The 21,635-nt window shown below is 35.5% G+C and overlaps 1 protein-coding gene across 11 annotated transcripts in view; it reads right to left on the reverse strand.

Annotated features, from left to right (window-relative positions):
- Nucleotides 1–21,635, reverse strand: part of LOC131690758 (collagen alpha-1(XVIII) chain) — a 1,092,580-nt gene that overhangs the window by 669,886 nt on the left and 401,059 nt on the right. For all 11 annotated transcript variants that reach the window (XM_058976747.1, XM_058976742.1, XM_058976748.1 and 8 more), the window contains exons 4-5: nt 21,054–21,151; nt 2,031–2,572 (exon numbers count right to left, since the gene is read on the reverse strand). In XM_058976747.1, coding sequence (XP_058832730.1) covers nt 2,031–2,572; nt 21,054–21,151 — 640 coding nt within the window. The remainder of the gene's footprint in view (nt 1–2,030; nt 2,573–21,053; nt 21,152–21,635) is intronic.

The following is a 21,635-nucleotide window of genomic DNA, read 5'->3' on the forward strand; positions in this document are numbered from 1 at the left end:
TGTTCCAAAACTACTTTTAACAAAAGAACATTACATAGCATACCGTTGGAAAAGTCATTTCTTCTTCTTTCCAAAACAAAAAATTGAAAATCGGTTGAAAAATGACTGCGCACAAAAAAAAATCCAGGTCGGACATTTTTGGTTTAAATCAAGTTTTTGAGGGTACATTAAATTGATCAAACGTGGCTTAGAATTGTATTTGACTAGACCTACAAGCTTTAACAGATTACTTTAAAAGTACTTTCACACTCAATTCGGCTCGGCAATTTCTAAACAGCTGTGTAGTCAGCAAACTTAAAAACTGATGTCTCAGCAAAGTGAGATTTGTTTGCTGATTTTCGGTGAAATATTTTCCGAGACTCAGCTATCAAACGTCACTTTTACTGAGATCTCAGCTAAAAAGTGGTTTGCTGAGATATCAGCTGTTGAGATTTCGGCAAAAGATGCGAAAAAAGCTGAGATTCGGCAGCAAAAATTGATTATTGATCCGATTGATTGTCGCAATATTTATCTTCATGTATCAGGAAGCATCGAGATTAATGGCGTTGTTGCTTGACCCCGAAACTGAGTCAGATTCTAACCCTAACCGCTGTCAGTTTTTATATTTTGACAGCGAATGGGGTTAGAACCTGACTCAGAGTTGCTTCAAGCAAAAACGACAGGAATGATGGAAATCGTTTGATATTGAACTCGTTTAAATATAGATCAACAATCTAAAATATAAAAAAAGTTCACCTAGATTTCTTCACATCTATAGGGATATCCTGTCGAACGGCGAATACCAAATCTTCCGACGAATATTTCTAATCGCAATCAGGTCGGACATTCGTTCGCAGACTGGGTTCCTTATTCAGGGACTGTGTTTCTTTCACTGGTGTCATAATGAACGACTGCGATGTTCCGTTTTACAACTTCACCGATTCTTCACCTTGTTCACTATCTTCAAGCAATTAATTCTAATTCTAGGACACAAATTTAAAGTAATTTTGCACACTGAAATTTGATGCGAGATAAAAAATTCCATCCACACTCAGCCATTGCCTGCTTAGATTAACCTCCCGCACGGTTGTTGTGCTGGCATGATGATTGCACCACCTTCAGAATCTCTAACGAAAGCATCTTTAAACTGCAACATTTCTGCTCGTTTAGGGAGCCATTTACGTGGCCTCCGGAGGGTTTATGTCCAATCGCTCCTGCTCAAAAAGTCACCTTTGTATTAGTGTTCATGCTAAGAGTGATCAAAATCATACAACTTTAAAGGAAACGGAAATGGAACAGGTGCATTTTGCAAGGCGAGAAACCCACTCCACGCGATTTTAATTAGGTGTTGTAATTTGAGAAATAAAATTAAAAAGAATATTTCACCACCCCATATTTCCATAATTCATTCATGGCGTTATTCCTACGCTTATCACGTTCAATTTTCACACCATGCCACCCACACAATACGGTCGTGCCCTGAAAAGCTGCTATAGAAATTGTGAACAACCTCATAACGCGATAGTTCCCGTTTAGTTTAATATCCCTCGGAGTGCAACATTGTCACACCAACTTTGTCTATCTCTACCTCGACCAACCGGTCTAGTAAGCAACCGCAATGACAGCGACAACGACGACGATGACGACGAGGGTGTTATCGAGATTGTTGTCGATCCAAACATATGGATCCGTCGTCCTTTCCACCACCATCACTGTCGGTCTCTCATCAGTCGACCGGCCGGGACGCTAAAACTTCCTGCTAAGCCGAGCGCCAGAAAGAGCGTGCCTCATTTACATAAACTGTTATTATGTACCGCTAGACCACACGTTGCATGGACTAAATCCGCTGCTCTTTCAACTTCGGAACGGTGAACAATGTAACGCTTGAATAAAATCCTTCCGAGTGTTTAAAGCCATATTTACCTTTCTTCGTGAACAGGTTCCAAAAAACCAAGCGTGAAATGTTTCTTTTTCCGATCTCTCGACGTTTTTTTTTCTCTCTCGGATTGGTTTGAACGTTGATTTAATCGAAATGAACATCAGGCACTTACCTCGAAATTCCGCCTTAAAATTGGCCCAGCTTGGGCAATGTACAGTGTGGAGGCCGCATCGAAGACCAACATCCGTGGTTCTTTCTTAACCACCACCGTTTCCGTCTCGACACAATTGTTATAGAACACAATCTGGTTATTCAACACTTTAAAAATCAACTTAATCCACGACTTGGAGTAGGGAATCTGAAACGAGGCCAACGGTTGGCTCACCCGCTGGCTGGCCGCATCCGTATAGATGAGCGTGATGTTCCACTGATCCGTCGCCTGGATCGGTTCCAGCAGCAGCCCCAGCTGGACAACGGTGTCCAGTGGATTGACCACACTGAAGATGTAACCACCGGAGCGGGAACCGGGCCGAACGGTCGCGATAATCGTGAACTCGGTCAGCTTCTCCGGCAGGATGGTCCGATAGGGGGATTTGATGTCCGCGTTCGATGCCACACCAAACGCCGGGAAGCCGTCCGAACCGTCGACAAAGGTGATGCCATCCTCCGGGGGGATTTTGATCGCCAGCAGTAGGTCAAACTCCGCGAAGACATCTGAAAGAAGAGAAGAGCAGTGGGGAAGTTTGGTGGTTTGTTGAAAGCGAAAGAGGAAAACACAGAAATGCTTTCCAGCGCGCGAACGCAAAGTTTGCCAGAGTGCCCTAATGAACTTTGCGGGTTGCATACACAAAGGCAATTCGAAAAGTTGCCTTCATACCGCTATGAAATGTGGCATTTGATGAAAGTTTCATTTATTTCTTCGGATTCTATGCTTTAGAGTAGTTCCAAACTAAATGACGAATGAAAATGACTTGTTCGCCCCGACCATTTTGAAATTGTATGCTTTGAAAATATGTTAATTGGAACATTAGGACGAGTTTTTAATTAAAATATGTTAAATTATTTAATTTCTCACGTGAAAAAATCATAAATTTTCAAAAAAATTTGGGATAAGTAAAAAGCCCTCTTTGATCACAATTACTTCCCAGAAGCAGTTACTGGATGCTAAATTGTCTATATCAAAAGTACAAAGGAAATAAATACTAAAATGATGGAAAAATATTAAAATTGATAATTATTATCATTCTTTTACCAAGTCAATTATTCAATCAATGATATTCTTCAAAGAGATAGATATTGGCTACACCAATCAATTGCAAATAATGTAGGCAGAGTGCAAAAATACCAAAAAGGGGAAAAATTTGGACAATACCAATTTTTGTGCATAAGAACACATCAAAGTTCGGTTTTTTTGTGTTTCGGTTTCTTCTCTTCAGTAACTAACACCAACTTAACGCTGGCTAGATAAATCTAAACCAGCACAAAATTGGCGCCATTGCACAAAATTTGGTCTTTTTTAAATCTTTCTCTTTTGAAAATTTTTGCACAGTTACACAGTTTAGTACCGAAATATCACTCGGAACCATCCAATTGTTTAGGTGTTCACGCAAGACGTGTGTCTTTTTGGATTTTAGTGTCTAATTGGTGCCAATTTGGTGTTGGTTAGGACTTATCTAACTAGCATTAAGTTTTTGTTAGTTACGGATGCGGAGAACCCAAAACACTAGAAACCGAACTTTGAATGTAGGTTGAACTTTTTGGGAGAATTGTTTTAAATTTTTTTAGCATCTTCCAAAATAATAGTCATGAAACTTTTTTGATATTCGCTAGATTACTGGATTACTTTTGGAAAGATGTCGGATAATGATTTACTGAATTTTTGTTTTTTTTCAGTCTATTTAATTAAATCAGCCTTTTTAAGGGAAATACGAAAACGTGTTCCCTTTGAGAGTATAGTCAGTGAAAACATCGAGCAGTTAACGGACCACAAAACCTGAAAATTCAGAAAATTACTACAGGGTGTCTTAGAGTACGTGTTATCAATACACTTCTAATTCTTCAAGTAGGACGGGCAGGCTTTAAATATAATAGATTATACCCTCAATCATTTTGACAGGTCATCATTGAAAATAAATGGTGATTGCTTTAGTATTCATTTACCAGTAGACATGGACCAAGTACGGGAACACATTTTTAAATTGCAGTTGCAAAGTCTTGTAAGGACAGAGATGGCGATAAAACGAGTTTGGGAGATAATCGTGCATAATACTGTTGTTGAAGCTGATACTGATACTGATTCAGATTCTGATACTGATTCTATATATCTGTATACTGTATACTGAAACTGAAACCAATACTGAAACTGATACTGAAACTGCTACTGATACTGAGACTGAGACTAGGACTGAGACGGAGACTGAGACTGAGATTGAGACTGAGACTGAGACTGAGACTGAGACTGAGACTGAGACTGATACTGATACTGATACTGATACTGATACTGATACTGATACTGATACTGATACTGATACTGATACTGATACTGATACTGATACTGATACTGATACTGATACTGATACTGATACTGATACTGATACTGATACTGATACTGATACTGATACTGATACTGATACTGATACTGATACTGATACTGATACTGATACTGATACTGATACTGATACTGATACTGATAATGATAATGATACTGATACTGATACTGATACTGATACTGATACTGATACTGATACTGATACTGATACTGATACTGATACTGATACTGATACTGATACTGATACTGATACTGATACTGATACTGATACTGATACTGATACTGATACTGATACTGATACTGATACTGATACTGATACTGATACTGATACTGATACTGATACTGATAATGATAATGATACTGATACTGATACTGATACTGATACTGATACTGATACTGATACTGATACTGATACTGATACTGATACTGATACTGATACTGATACTGATACTGATACTGATACTGATACTGATACTGATACTGATACTGATACTGATACTGATACTGATACTGATACTGATACTGATACTGATACTGATACTGATACTGATACTGATACTGATACTGATACTGATACTGATACTGATACTGATACTGATACTGATACTGATACTGATACTGATACTGATACTGATACTGATACTGATACTGATACTGATACTGATACTGATACTGATACTGATACTGATACTGATACTGATACTGATACTGATACTGATACTGATACTGATACTATTACTGATACTGATACTGATACTGATACTGATACTGATACTGATACTGATACTGATACTGATACTGATACTGATACTGATACTGATACTGATACTGATACTGATACTGATACTGATACTGATACTGATACTGATACTGATACTGATACTGATACTGATACTGATACTGATACTGATACTGATACTGATACTGATACTGATACTGATACTGATACTGATACTGATACTGATACTGATACTGATACTGATACTGATACTGATACTGACACTGATACTGATGCTGTTATTAATGCTGATACTGATACTGATATTGTGATACTGATACTAATACTGGTACAAATCTGATTCCAGTGCGCAGTCGGGCACAAATTGGGAATTAAGAATTGAGCATTGGGAATCGAGAATCGAGAATCGAGAATCGAGCATCGAGAATCGAGAATCGAGAATCGAGAATCGAGAATCGAGAATCGAGAATCGAGAATCGAGAATCGAGAATCGAGAATCGAGAATCGAGAATCGAGAATCGAGAATCGAGAATCGAGAATCGAGAATCGAGAATCGAGAATCGAGAATCGAGAATCGAGAATCGAGAATCGAGAATCGAGAATCGAGAATCGAGAATCGAGAATCGAGAATCGAGAATCGAGAATCGAGAATCGAGAATCGAGAATCGAGAATCGAGAATCGAGAATCGAGAATCGAGAATCGAGAATCGAGAATCGAGAATCGAGAATCGAGAATCGAGAATCGAGAATCGAGAATCGAGAATCGAGAATCGAGAATCGAGAATCGAGAATCGAGAATCGAGAATCGAGAATCGAGAATCGAGAATCGAGAATCGAGAATCGAGAATCGAGAATCGAGAATCGAGAATCGAGAATCGAGAATCGAGAATCGAGAATCGAGAATCGAGAATCGAGAATCGAGAATCGAGAATCGAGAATCGAGAATCGAGAATCGAGAATCGAGAATCGAGAATCGAGAATCGAGAATCGAGAATCGAGAATCGAGAATCGAGAATCGAGAATCGAGAATCGAGAATCGAGAATCGAGAATCGAGAATCGAGAATCGAGAATCGAGAATCGAGAATCGAGAATCGAGAATCGAGAATCGAGAATCGAGAATCGAGAATCGAGAATCGAGAATCGAGAATCGAGAATCGAGAATCGAGAATCGAGAATCGAGAATCGAGAATCGAGAATCGAGAATCGAGAATCGAGAATCGAGAATCGAGAATCGAGAATCGAGAATCGAGAATCGAGAATCGAGAATCGAGAATCGAGAATCGAGAATCGAGAATCGAGAATCGAGAATCGAGAATCGAGAATCGAGAATCGAGAATCGAGAATCGAGAATCGAGAATCGAGAATCGAGAATCGAGAATCGAGAATCGAGAATCGAGAATCGAGAATCGAGAATCGAGAATCGAGAATCGAGAATCGAGAATCGAGAATCGAGAATCGAGAATCGAGAATCGAGAATCGAGAATCGAGAATCGAGAATCGAGAATCGAGAATCGAGAATCGAGAATCGAGAATCGAGAATCTAGAATCGAGAATCGAGAATCGAGAATCGAGAATCGAGAATCGAGAATCGAGAATCGAGAATCGAGAATCGAGAATCGAGAATCGAGAATCGAGAATCGAGAATCGAGAATCGAGAATCGAGAATCGAGAATCGAGAATCAAGAATCGAGAATCGAGAATCGAGAATCGAGAATCGAGAATCGAGAGTCGAGAATCGAGAATCAAGAATCGAGAATCGAGAATCGAGGATCGAGAATCGGGAATCGAGAATCGAGAATCGAGAATCGAGAAACGAGAATCAAGAATCGAGAATCGAGAATCGAAAGCGAATTCGGAGAATTCAGCGAATTCGGAGAATTCAGCGAATTCGGAGAATTCAGCGAATTCGGAGAATTCAGCGAATTCGGAGAATTCAGCGAATTCGGAGAATTCAGCGAATTCGGAGAATTCAGCGAATTCGGAGAATTCAGCGAATTCGGAGAATTCAGCGAATTCGGAGAATTCAGCGAATTCGGAGAATTCAGCGAATTCGGAGAATTCAGCGAATTCGGAGAATTCAGCGAATTCGGAGAATTCAGCAAATTCGGAGAATTCAGCAAATTCGGAGAATTCAGCGAATTCGGAGAATTCAGCGAATTCGGAGATTTCAGCGTATTCGGAGAATTCAGCGAATTCGGAGAATTCAGCGAATTTGGAGAATTCAGCGAATTCGGAGAATTAAGCGAATTCGGAGAATTAAGCGAATTCGGAGAATTCAGCGAATTCGGAGAATTCAGCGAATTCGGAGAATTCAGCGAATTCGGAGAATTCAGCGAATTTTGAGAATGCAGCGAATTCGGAGAACGCAGCGAATTCGGCAAATTCAGAAGAATTTAGTGAGCGAATTCAGAAGAATTCAGTGCGCGAATTCAGAAGAACTCAGTGAGCTAATTCAGAAGAGTTCAGTGAGCGAATTATGATAATTCAGCGAGCGAATTCAGAGAAGTCAGCGAGAGGATTCAAATAATTCAGCGAGCGGATTCAGAGAATTCAGCGAGCGGATTCAGAGAATTCAGCGAGGCAATTCGGAGAATTCAGCGAATTCAGAGGGAACTCAGAGAATGCAGCGAGGGAATTCATATAATTCAGCGAGTTAACTCAGAGAATTCAGCGAGTTGACTGAGAGAATTCAGCGAGTTAACTCAGAGAATTCAGCGAGTTAACTCAGAGAATTCAGAGAATTCAGCGAATTTAGCGAAATCAGCAATTCAGCGAATTAAACGAATTCAGAGAATTCAGAGAATTCAGCGAATTCAGAGAATTCTCAATTCTCAATTCTCAATCCTCCATTCTCAATTCTCAATTCTCAATTCTCAATTCTCAATTCTCAATTCTCAATTCTCAATTCTCAATTTTCAATTCTCAATTCTCAATTCTCAATTCTCAATTCTCAATTCTCAATTCTCAATTCTCAACTCTCAATTCTCAATTCTCAATTCTCAATTCTCAATTCTCAATCCTCCATTCTCAATTCTCAATTCTCAATTCTCAATTCTCAATTCTCAATTCTCAATTCTCAATTCTCAATTCTCAATTCTCAATTCTCAATTCTCAACTCTCAATTCTCAATTCTCAATTCTCAATTCTCAATTCTCAATTCTCAATTCTCAATTCTCAATTCTCAATTCTCAATTCTCAATTCTCAATTCTCAATTCTCAATTCTCAATTCTCAATTCTCAATTCTCAATTCTCAATTCTCAATTCTCAATTCTCAATTCTCAATTCTCAATTCTCAATTCTCAATTCTCAATTCTCAATTCTCAATTCTCAATTCTCAATTCTCAATTCTCAATTCTCAATTCTCAATTCTCAATTCTCAATTCTCAATTCTCAATTCTCAATTCTCAATTCTCAATTCTCAATTCTCAATTCTCAATTCTCAATTCTCAATTCTCAATTCTCAATTCTCAATTCTCAATTCTCAATTCTCAATTCTCAATTCTCAATTCTCAATTCTCAATTCTCAATTCTCAATTCTCAATTCTCAATTCTCAATTCTCAATTCTCAATTCTCAATTCTCAATTCTCAATTCTCAATTCTCAATTCTCAATTCTCAATTCTCAATTCTCAATTCTCAATTCTCAATTCTCAATTCTCAATTCTCAATTCTCAATTCTCAATTCTCAATTCTCAATTCTCAATTCTCAATTCTCAATTCTCAATTCTCAATTCTCAATTCTCAATTCTCAATTCTCAATTCTCAATTCTCAATTCTCAATTCTCAATTCTCAATTCTCAATTCTCAATTCTCAATTCTCAATTCTCAATTCTCAATTCTCAATTCTCAATTCTCAATTCTCAATTCTCAATTCTCAATTCTCAATTCTCAATTCTCAATTCTCAATTCTCAATTCTCAATTCTCAATTCTCAATTCTCAATTCTCAATTCTCAATTCTCAATTCTCAATTCTCAATTCTCAATTCTCAATTCTCAATTCTCAATTCTCAATTCTCAATTCTCAATTCTCAATTCTCAATTCTCAATTCTCAATTCTCAATTCTCAATTCTCAATTCTCAATTCTCAATTCTCAATTCTCAATTCTCAATTCTCAATTCTCAATTCTCAATTCTCAATTCTCAATTCTCAATTCTCAATTCTCAATTCTCAATTCTCAATTCTCAATTCTCAATTCTCAATTCTCAATTCTCAATTCTCAATTCTCAATTCTCAATTCTCAATTCTCAATTCTCAATTCTCAATTCTCAATTCTCAATTCTCAATTCTCAATTCTCAATTCTCAATTCTCAATTCTCAATTCTCAATTCTCAATTCTCAATTCTCAATTCTCAATTCTCAATTCTCAATTCTCAATTCTCAATTCTCAATTCTCAATTCTCAATTCTCAATTCTCAATTCTCAATTCTCAATTCTCAATTCTCAATTCTCAATTCTCAATTCTCAATTCTCAATTCTCAATTCTCAATTCTCAATTCTCAATTCTCAATTCTCAATTCTCAATTCTCAATTCTCAATTCTCAATTCTCAATTCTCAATTCTCAATTCTCAATTCTCAATTCTCAATTCTCAATTCTCAATTCTCAATTCTCAATTCTCAATTCTCAATTCTCAATTCTCAATTCTCAATTCTCAATTCTCAATTCTCAATTCTCAATTCTCAATTCTCAATTCTCAATTCTCAATTCTCAATTCTCAATTCTCAATTCTCAATTCTCAATTCTCAATTCTCAATTCTCAATTCTCAATTCTCAATTCTCAATTCTCAATTCTCAATTCTCAATTCTCAATTCTCAATTCTCAATTCTCAATTCTCAATTCTCAATTCTCAATTCTCAATTCTCAATTCTCAATTCTCAATTCTCAATTCTCAATTCTCAATTCTCAATTCTCAATTCTCAATTCTCAATTCTCAATTCTCAATTCTCAATTCTCAATTCTCAATTCTCAATTCTCAATTCTCAATTCTCAATTCTCAATTCTCAATTCTCAATTCTCAATTCTCAATTCTCAATTCTCAATTCTCAATTCTCAATTCTCAATTCTCAATTCTCAATTCTCAATTCTCAATTCTCAATTCTCAATTCTCAATTCTCAATTCTCAATTCTCAATTCTCAATTCTCAATTCTCAATTCTCAATTCTCAATTCTCAATTCTCAATTCTCAATTCTCAATTCTCAATTCTCAATTCTCAATTCTCAATTCTCAATTCTCAATTCTCAATTCTCAATTCTCAATTCTCAATTCTCAATTCTCAATTCTCAATTCTCAATTCTCAATTCTCAATTCTCAATTCTCAATTCTCAATTCTCAATTCTCAATTCTCAATTCTCAATTCTCAATTCTCAATTCTCAATTCTCAATTCTCAATTCTCAATTCTCAATTCTCAATTCTCAATTCTCAATTCTCAATTCTCAATTCTCAATTCTCAATTCTCAATTCTCAATTCTCAATTCTCAATTCTCAATTCTCAATTCTCAATTCTCAATTCTCAATTCTCAATTCTCAATTCTCAATTCTCAATTCTCAATTCTCAATTCTCAATTCTCAATTCTCAATTCTCAATTCTCAATTCTCAATTCTCAATTCTCAATTCTCAATTCTCAATTCTCAATTCTCAATTCTCAATTCTCAATTCTCAATTCTCAATTCTCAATTCTCAATTCTCAATTCTCAATTCTCAATTCTCAATTCTCAATTCTCAATTCTCAATTCTCAATTCTCAATTCTCAATTCTCAATTCTCAATTCTCAATTCTCAATTCTCAATTCTCAATTCTCAATTCTCAATTCTCAATTCTCAATTCTCAATTCTCAATTCTCAATTCTCAATTCTCAATTCTCAATTCTCAATTCTCAATTCTCAATTCTCAATTCTCAATTCTCAATTCTCAATTCTCAATTCTCAATTCTCAATTCTCAATTCTCAATTCTCAATTCTCAATTCTCAATTCTCAATTCTCAATTCTCAATTCTCAATTCTCAATTCTCAATTCTCAATTCTCAATTCTCAATTCTCAATTCTCAATTCTCAATTCTCAATTCTCAATTCTCAATTCTCAATTCTCAATTCTCAATTCTCAATTCTCAATTCTCAATTCTCAATTCTCAATTCTCAATTCTCAATTCTCAATTCTCAATTCTCAATTCTCAATTCTCAATTCTCAATTCTCAATTCTCAATTCTCAATTCTCAATTCTCAATTCTCAATTCTCAATTCTCAATTCTCAATTCTCAATTCTCAATTCTCAATTCTCAATTCTCAATTCTCAATTCTCAATTCTCAATTCTCAATTCTCAATTCTCAATTCTCAATTCTCAATTCTCAATTCTCAATTCTCAATTCTCAATTCTCAATTCTCAATTCTCAATTCTCAATTCTCAATTCTCAATTCTCAATTCTCAATTCTCAATTCTCAATTCTCAATTCTCAATTCTCAATTCTCAATTCTCAATTCTCAATTCTCAATTCTCAATTCTCAATTCTCAATTCTCAATTCTCAATTCTCAATTCTCAATTCTCAATTCTCAATTCTCAATTCTCAATTCTCAATTCTCAATTCTCAATTCTCAATTCTCAATTCTCAATTCTCAATTCTCAATTCTCAATTCTCAATTCTCAATTCTCAATTCTCAATTCTCAATTCTCAATTCTCAATTCTCAATTCTCAATTCTCAATTCTCAATTCTCAATTCTCAATTCTCAATTCTCAATTCTCAATTCTCAATTCTCAATTCTCAATTCTCAATTCTCAATTCTCAATTCTCAATTCTCAATTCTCAATTCTCAATTCTCAATTCTCAATTCTCAATTCTCAATTCTCAATTCTCAATTCTCAATTCTCAATTCTCAATTCTCAATTCTCAATTCTCAATTCTCAATTCTCAATTCTCAATTCTCAATTCTCAATTCTCAATTCTCAATTCTCAATTCTCAATTCTCAATTCTCAATTCTCAATTCTCAATTCTCAATTCTCAATTCTCAATTCTCAATTCTCAATTCTCAATTCTCAATTCTCAATTCTCAATTCTCAATTCTCAATTCTCAATTCTCAATTCTCAATTCTCAATTCTCAATTCTCAATTCTCAATTCTCAATTCTCAATTCTCAATTCTCAATTCTCAATTCTCAATTCTCAATTCTCAATTCTCAATTCTCAATTCTCAATTCTCAATTCTCAATTCTCAATTCTCAATTCTCAATTCTCAATTCTCAATTCTCAATTCTCAATTCTCAATTCTCAATTCTCAATTCTCAATTCTCAATTCTCAATTCTCAATTCTCAATTCTCAATTCTCAATTCTCAATTCTCAATTCTCAATTCTCAATTCTCAATTCTCAATTCTCAATTCTCAATTCTCAATTCTCAATTCTCAATTCTCAATTCTCAATTCTCAATTCTCAATTCTCAATTCTCAATTCTCAATTCTCAATTCTCAATTCTCAATTCTCAATTCTCAATTCTCAATTCTCAATTCTCAATTCTCAATTCTCAATTCTCAATTCTCAATTCTCAATTCTCAATTCTCAATTCTCAATTCTCAATTCTCAATTCTCAATTCTCAATTCTCAATTCTCAATTCTCAATTCTCAATTCTCAATTCTCAATTCTCAATTCTCAATTCTCAATTCTCAATTCTCAATTCTCAATTCTCAATTCTCAATTCTCAATTCTCAATTCTCAATTCTCAATTCTCAATTCTCAATTCTCAATTCTCAATTCTCAATTCTCAATTCTCAATTCTCAATTCTCAATTCTCAATTCTCAATTCTCAATTCTCAATTCTCAATTCTCAATTCTCAATTCTCAATTCTCAATTCTCAATTCTCAATTCTCAATTCTCAATTCTCAATTCTCAATTCTCAATTCTCAATTCTCAATTCTCAATTCTCAATTCTCAATTCTCAATTCTCAATTCTCAATTCTCAATTCTCAATTCTCAATTCTCAATTCTCAATTCTCAATTCTCAATTCTCAATTCTCAATTCTCAATTCTCAATTCTCAATTCTCAATTCTCAATTCTCAATTCTCAATTCTCAATTCTCAATTCTCAATTCTCAATTCTCAATTCTCAATTCTCAATTCTCAATTCTCAATTCTCAATTCTCAATTCTCAATTCTCAATTCTCAATTCTCAATTCTCAATTCTCAATTCTCAATTCTCAATTCTCAATTCTCAATTCTCAATTCTCAATTCTCAATTCTCAATTCTCAATTCTCAATTCTCAATTCTCAATTCTCAATTCTCAATTCTCAATTCTCAATTCTCAATTCTCAATTCTCAATTCTCAATTCTCAATTCTCAATTCTCAATTCTCAATTCTCAATTCTCAATTCTCAATTCTCAATTCTCAATTCTCAATTCTCAATTCTCAATTCTCAATTCTCAATTCTCAATTCTCAATTCTCAATTCTCAATTCTCAATTCTCAATTCTCAATTCTCAATTCTCAATTCTCAATTCTCAATTCTCAATTCTCAATTCTCAATTCTCAATTCTCAATTCTCAATTCTCAATTCTCAATTCTCAATTCTCAATTCTCAATTCTCAATTCTCAATTCTCAATTCTCAATTCTCAATTCTCAATTCTCAATTCTCAATTCTCAATTCTCAATTCTCAATTCTCAATTCTCAATTCTCAATTCTCAATTCTCAATTCTCAATTCTCAATTCTCAATTCTCAATTCTCAATTCTCAATTCTCAATTCTCAATTCTCAATTCTCAATTCTCAATTCTCAATTCTCAATTCTCAATTCTCAATTCTCAATTCTCAATTCTCAATTCTCAATTCTCAATTCTCAATTCTCAATTCTCAATTCTCAATTCTCAATTCTCAATTCTCAATTCTCAATTCTCAATTCTCAATTCTCAATTCTCAATTCTCAATTCTCAATTCTCAATTCTCAATTCTCAATTCTCAATTCTCAATTCTCAATTCTCAATTCTCAATTCTCAATTCTCAATTCTCAATTCTCAATTCTCAATTCTCAATTCTCAATTCTCAATTCTCAATTCTCAATTCTCAATTCTCAATTCTCAATTCTCAATTCTCAATTCTCAATTCTCAATTCTCAATTCTCAATTCTCAATTCTCAATTCTCAATTCTCAATTCTCAATTCTCAATTCTCAATTCTCAATTCTCAATTCTCAATTCTCAATTCTCAATTCTCAATTCTCAATTCTCAATTCTCAATTCTCAATTCTCAATTCTCAATTCTCAATTCTCAATTCTCAATTCTCAATTCTCAATTCTCAATTCTCAATTCTCAATTCTCAATTCTCAATTCTCAATTCTCAATTCTCAATTCTCAATTCTCAATTCTCAATTCTCAATTCTCAATTCTCAATTCTCAATTCTCAATTCTCAATTCTCAATTCTCAATTCTCAATTCTCAATTCTCAATTCTCAATTCTCAATTCTCAATTCTCAATTCTCAATTCTCAATTCTCAATTCTCAATTCTCAATTCTCAATTCTCAATTCTCAATTCTCAATTCTCAATTCTCAATTCTCAATTCTCAATTCTCAATTCTCAATTCTCAATTCTCAATTCTCAATTCTCAATTCTCAATTCTCAATTCTCAATTCTCAATTCTCAATTCTCAATTCTCAATTCTCAATTCTCAATTCTCAATTCTCAATTCTCAATTCTCAATTCTCAATTCTCAATTCTCAATTCTCAATTCTCAATTCTCAATTCTCAATTCTCAATTCTCAATTCTCAATTCTCAATTCTCAATTCTCAATTCTCAATTCTCAATTCTCAATTCTCAATTCTCAATTCTCAATTCTCAATTCTCAATTCTCAATTCTCAATTCTCAATTCTCAATTCTCAATTCTCAATTCTCAATTCTCAATTCTCAATTCTCAATTCTCAATTCTCAATTCTCAATTCTCAATTCTCAATTCTCAATTCTCAATTCTCAATTCTCAATTCTCAATTCTCAATTCTCAATTCTCAATTCTCAATTCTCAATTCTCAATTCTCAATTCTCAATTCTCAATTCTCAATTCTCAATTCTCAATTCTCAATTCTCAATTCTCAATTCTCAATTCTCAATTCTCAATTCTCAATTCTCAATTCTCAATTCTCAATTCTCAATTCTCAATTCTCAATTCTCAATTCTCAATTCTCAATTCTCAATTCTCAATTCTCAATTCTCAATTCTCAATTCTCAATTCTCAATTCTCAATTCTCAATTCTCAATTCTCAATTCTCAATTCTCAATTCTCAATTCTCAATTCTCAATTCTCAATTCTCAATTCTCAATTCTCAATTCTCAATTCTCAATTCTCAATTCTCAATTCTCAATTCTCAATTCTCAATTCTCAATTCTCAATTCTCAATTCTCAATTCTCAATTCTCAATTCTCAATTCTCAATTCTCAATTCTCAATTCTCAATTCTCAATTCTCAATTCTCAATTCTCAATTCTCAATTCTCAATTCTCAATTCTCAATTCTCAATTCTCAATTCTCAATTCTCAATTCTCAATTCTCAATTCTCAATTCTCAATTCTCAATTCTCAATTCTCAATTCTCAATTCTCAATTCTCAATTCTCAATTCTCAATTCTCAATTCTCAATTCTCAATTCTCAATTCTCAATTCTCAATTCTCAATTCTCAATTCTCAATTCTCAATTCTCAATTCTCAATTCTCAATTCTCAATTCTCAATTCTCAATTCTCAATTCTCAATTCTCAATTCTCAATTCTCAATTCTCAATTCTCAATTCTCAATTCTCAATTCTCAATTCTCAATTCTCAATTCTCAATTCTCAATTCTCAATTCTCAATTCTCAATTCTCAATTCTCAATTCTCAATTCTCAATTCTCAATTCTCAATTCTCAATTCTCAATTCTCAATTCTCAATTCTCAATTCTCAATTCTCAATTCTCAATTCTCAATTCTCAATTCTCAATTCTCAATTCTCAATTCTCAATTCTCAATTCTCAATTCTCAATTCTCAATTCTCAATTCTCAATTCTCAATTCTCAATTCTCAATTCTCAATTCTCAATTCTCAATTCTCAATTCTCAATTCTCAATTCTCAATTCTCAATTCTCAATTCTCAATTCTCAATTCTCAATTCTCAATTCTCAATTGTCAATTCTCAATTCTCAATTCTCAATTCTCAATTCTCAACTCTCAATTCTCAGTTTTCTATTTTGAAACATCAAATATCATTTCTCTGATTCGTAACGGCGTTCTAGTGGTAAGGATGCGTGTCGGTGTACCCATTTTTTCCTATCTGTGTATACAACTCAAAATAAATTTGATTATTACTGCCTAAACCACGCCATGCATTTATTAAGGACAGATTTAACATAGAAAATCCTGCGCGGCAGCTACTAGGAAAATATATCTACTGCAATTTAAACTAGCGTACAACTTTCAACATCTTCAGCTCAACCACAAATGATTGCCCAAGAAATAGTTGCTCTTCAGGCAGCAATCAACGCCCACCCCACGACATTTTTTCCCACCAAACCCACAACACAGAGAACAGATATATAAGCTAGAAAAAACTTTCCTGTGTAAATATTTCAATGAAAATGCATGAATCATTATTGTATCCAAGTTTGCACGCAACGCTCGTATAGCGTTTGCAAGCCGATCGTAGTGCCAGCTAGTGGCAAGTTGCTACTTGCTGGTGGCATTTCAAAACCACAGATTTATTTCTTACATGCATTGAAAATTTTTCTTGTATATCAGTTCTCAGTGCACACAAGTAGTATTACCGGCAAACTAGCTGATGGAAAAGAGACGCATGTACGGTCGTTATCTATGATTTGAATAGACGTATAGACAAAATCTAACATCTCCAATACAACAACTGTGTGGACGAATACGACAGCTCGATAAAAAAGCGGACTAGCTGACCTTCAAGCAGCTACAGATTTTGCAATTGGATACCCTCCGAGAAAACAGATCCTATGAGCATCATCTATATCTTGTACTATGTATAATAAAAATAGTAAAATCCAACGGCTCAGTTAAGCAACACATCAAGCCGTGTCAAAGAAATGAATTAAAAATTATTGATTCTTGATCCCCACTTCAAAGATTGCATACACACTACACACAGGGAATATATTCGTAATTCTGTTACGATTATGTATTTTCTTAAATTGGTTATTTCAAATAACCAAATTTTAACATATAAAAAATCTTTACTAACTTGGGATAAGGAAACTACAGCCAACTGTCAAAATTTACTTTAAGTAAAAAGCAAGGATGAACCGATTCTTGTCAAGCAGAGACAACCACAGTAAACAAAAGAGAAAAGATTTCTCTTTCCATTACCGCCGTGATCTGTGCTCGAGCATGTCCAGTTGGTCAGTAATTTTCACGTCAAAGTCAATTTTGACAGTTTACTATAACGCACTTATTTTAAGTTAGACGAGTTTTGTCTCAATTTCCTTTTCTATTATATCTGTCCCAGGGCCGGCGGAAAGCGTGGGTAGTATTGGTAGTACTACCCACTCGAAAATAACCGAGTGGGTAATTACCCACTCGAAATTTTGAACCATTTCAAAAAAATTAGATGTGCAACGCATGTATCTCGCACTACACACATTTGAAACCATCGATGTACCACAATTCCATTTGCATAAACGAACGTGATTTAATGTGAATGTAATGTAAGCGTGTGCATTGCGAAAACGGAAAAAATCCTTACTAATGGACCCCTCACCCTATGCTTTCTACCCACTCGGGCGTAAAGTGTTTCGCCGCCCCTGATCTGTCCCTATTTGTCGGGCTTTGCCTAATGAGATATGTGAGGTTTAAAATACGAACATTGAGAATGTTTATACTTCTGCCCTTCCCTTTAACACTGAAATAATTTGTGTACATCTAAGTTCTCCGTATTATTGACGCGTTTCGCTTCACCTGTGCATGTCAAGCAAGGCCAATACAAATATTGCTAGATGAGAAGGTTAAAACCATAAACGTAAAGATCTTCGTTATACTTGCGAATGCCACTCGTATTGTATATCAAATTTGTTATTTAACCAAGACGAAGGTCTTGACAAGTTTGTGTCTTGAATAATAATTTGGGTTGTGAATACAAAAATTAGCATTCAAGATACTGTCATCTAAGTCATCATATTTTCAATTCGTGGAACAAACAAAAGCAACTGCATGAGTTTGATTCACTTGCAGAAAACGACGAATTAACTCGTGCATTGTACTACAGTTCTCATACTCTTTACGTTTTTTTCTCCGTGTACTGTCACCATAAACCCACAGTTCAAGACCCCGTCAATTGCCCTGCACTGTACATCCCCTAACTGACGTTGTAGTTGACTGTAAAGCGGTGAAGTCTAAGCCCAACTTTTCCTCTTCAGTCAATGGGAAAATTCTGTTTCCGCTGCACCTACACCTACCTACATACAACAGGACTGGTGGAATTCTCTACGCCCGGCCTGCCAAATGTTTACTCGAGCACAAGGGTAGATAATCGCCCAAGAGTCACTTGGTGGATGTGCACTTCTTCGTCATCACCATCGCCACCCTACCCGATATCCAATTGTGTGCCTACTCACCAGCTGCTGTGTGCTTGGGTTTAGCAACGGAATGTGCCTATGTCGGCCCCCCCCCAACTTTCAAACATCAGTGCTTCACGCGGGGGGAACAATGGCAGGCGCGACAGCAGTGCACAGATGGCATATGTGCAGGCGGTGCAGTGTCATGCGATGCCAGGAAATCAGCTATGAAAGGACGACTAGTCTATCCAACTAGTACACACATGAACGTTGTCAATTTGATGGGCGATGTCGGAGATGGTTGGATGATTTCCTCAAATGGTGCTTTTCAAAGGATTAACACAGAAAGGAAGTTGAGTGCCCCTGGGAAGGTGACAATTAGGCGCTGCTATTAGCAGATTAAAAATGCAACAGTGAGTGTAAAGGTTGAAACACGTTTCCGAGACAAGCGAGGAAATGGTCTTTGATCCCTTTTTTTCTCACTTTGCGTTGAGCAAAATAAAAAAAAACAACTCACACAATTGACACGGAAATGGAAATTTGCCTTTGAGTAGTCTTCCATTATGAAAGTAGCAGCTGTGCTGACTTCCGATTCTGCGATGAGCAACGCCGGTTAGCATCGAATGGCAAGCCTACTTTGCATTTGTTTATCCCAGCAGAGTGTAGCGGGTAATCTAACGAGCCTTCCGGATGATGTTTTCATTCGATGGGTGCGAAATCAACCGAGGTCTGGTTGAGGTACTTCGTTGTGTCACAGAGAACCGACATTCATGTTCGAACTAATCAGTTTGTAATACTTGTGTAAACATTTGAACGAATGCCCGACTCCAGCTGCTTATCCCAATTAGAGGCGTAATAATGTCGGCCATTTTGGAAACCCTCTGTGATCAGCTGTCAATTTGATCAAACTCAGTAGCGCACCTTTGAAAATATTGTTAATTCTTACACAACTTGAGCGCACAAGATAGACGTCTGTTCTCTGTGGTTGGGTGCTGTTTGTTTTCCCAGGCACGTATTTATTAGGAGAGTACGAGCAGAGAACTTCAGCTCTCAAGTATTGCCAAGATAAATGTAAATTCCACTGCAGATATATAGTAGTAGAGGCACCCGGTCGGATGGTAGAATAATCAATGGCATATTTTTGTTGCGCTAACCTAGACTGGCTTAACGTTATTTCGGAGACAAAAGTACGATGCCTATTTCCTCAAACCGTTTATCTGAGGGAAAAGTTGACAAAATTTATGGAGAAAAGAACTATTTTTACATTCGTTGGTTTTGGAAGCTCTGTATACGATGCATTTACATATGATAGGAGCATAGTATTATCCAGCCGGGTTGGTATTGAGCAACCTTTACATTTAAATTTATGGAAAAGCAAATCGTTTACAAGAAGAATTTGGGGACAAACAAACGACTTCTGAGCTTAAGGCTCAAGAAACTTTCTTTGAGTAAATACAAGAATTGAACGCTTTGTAGTGTGCGTAGGAAAAATTGTGTTCAACTTGGCCCCCATTTAAAACCTTTATTCAGGTTTATTGCCCCGTGTATATGGTGGTGTGGTAGTGGGAAACACTGTACTATATTGTGTCCCCCATTTATACGTCCACCCTTTTTCCGGATAACTTTTTGCTTCTCTCGTGTACAAAGGTTAAGCAATTACTCTGAAAATCGCCAACCTAATACCGGCTCGGAGGGCCGTGTATCATGTACCATTCGACGCAGTTCGTCGAGATCGGAAAATGTCTGTGTGTATTTATGTATGTGTGTATGTGGAAAAAATATCACTTCTGTTTCACAGAAATGGCTGCACAAACGTAGTCTCAAATGAAAGGTACAACCTTCCCACCGGTTGCTATTTAATTTTTTATTGATTGAACTTCCGGTTCCGGAGTTACGGATTGAAGATTGCAGCCACACAGCAAATTCCCATTAACTACTACGACCATGATATCAAAATAATGCTAAATTGTTCAGCTGCGACGCTTCATGATTCCTTGTCTGTGAGAGTAATGTAATGTAATGTATTCTAGTAATGTTCTGATATGTAGATTGCCATCGAGTTGCAACAAATGGTTGGATTAGCACATATTTCATATTCTGTTTAAAGATTTGCTAGAACTGACGATTTAAATAAAATAACAGCATTGTTGACAATTCGTTGAATAAAGAGAAGTAGTAAAGAACCAAGGGTATTCCAATTGGTACAGAAATTATATTAGTCCCAGATGAATAATTATTCCAAAATTGTTTCAAATCCGCTATGGTCGGGTTACATGTAGTGTGGACCCATGTTTGAGTCATATTTACGCTCGTAAACCAAGTTGGCTGGAATAAAATTCAAATTAGAATCACTACCTTTCACCTACATGCCCGTACCCATCAGTACTCACCTCTAATCCCTTGACCACCAAACAGTCCCAGCTCCGATGAAGTTACCGGCTGCGAACAGCACAGCCATAGCAGCAGTAGTGCGATTCCGGGGAGCCACCTGTTGTGAGGAGAGAAAGAGTTCGGGGAAAAAAGTTTAGTAATAAGTAGTATAAATTTCCGGCGAAGCATGTGTGAAAGTACGAGCTAAATGTTTGCGATATTGGTTTAGAGCTTTGGTTAGTCGGTCGAGTGGTGTGCAACTAGAGATGGTCAAACCGAAGAGGAGGTGTATCTGAACTGAAAATTAAGAAAACTGATTCTTATGTAAAAATCTTGTTTAATCCACCCAGCAATGCAATTCTCCCTTTTCATCCATGAGCCTCCATTTTCCGTCATTATCTGCTGGTGGGCTTTAAGTGAGACATAAACAGACTTCTCTGAAGCTCTGAAAATCAATGCAGTATTTGAGAATTTTATGTGGAAAAATTACAAAATATACGAACTTCTGCTTTTGAGCTTTTATTCGTTATTTATCGATAATTAGAAAATGATTTTCTTTGTCGAAAGATCAAAATGGCGTTTTTCTCGAAACCGTGTTTTTC

This window comes from Topomyia yanbarensis, chromosome 3 (assembly GCF_030247195.1).
Source record: "Topomyia yanbarensis strain Yona2022 chromosome 3, ASM3024719v1, whole genome shotgun sequence".
In the NCBI taxonomy this organism is placed as follows: Eukaryota; Metazoa; Arthropoda; class Insecta; order Diptera; family Culicidae; genus Topomyia; species Topomyia yanbarensis.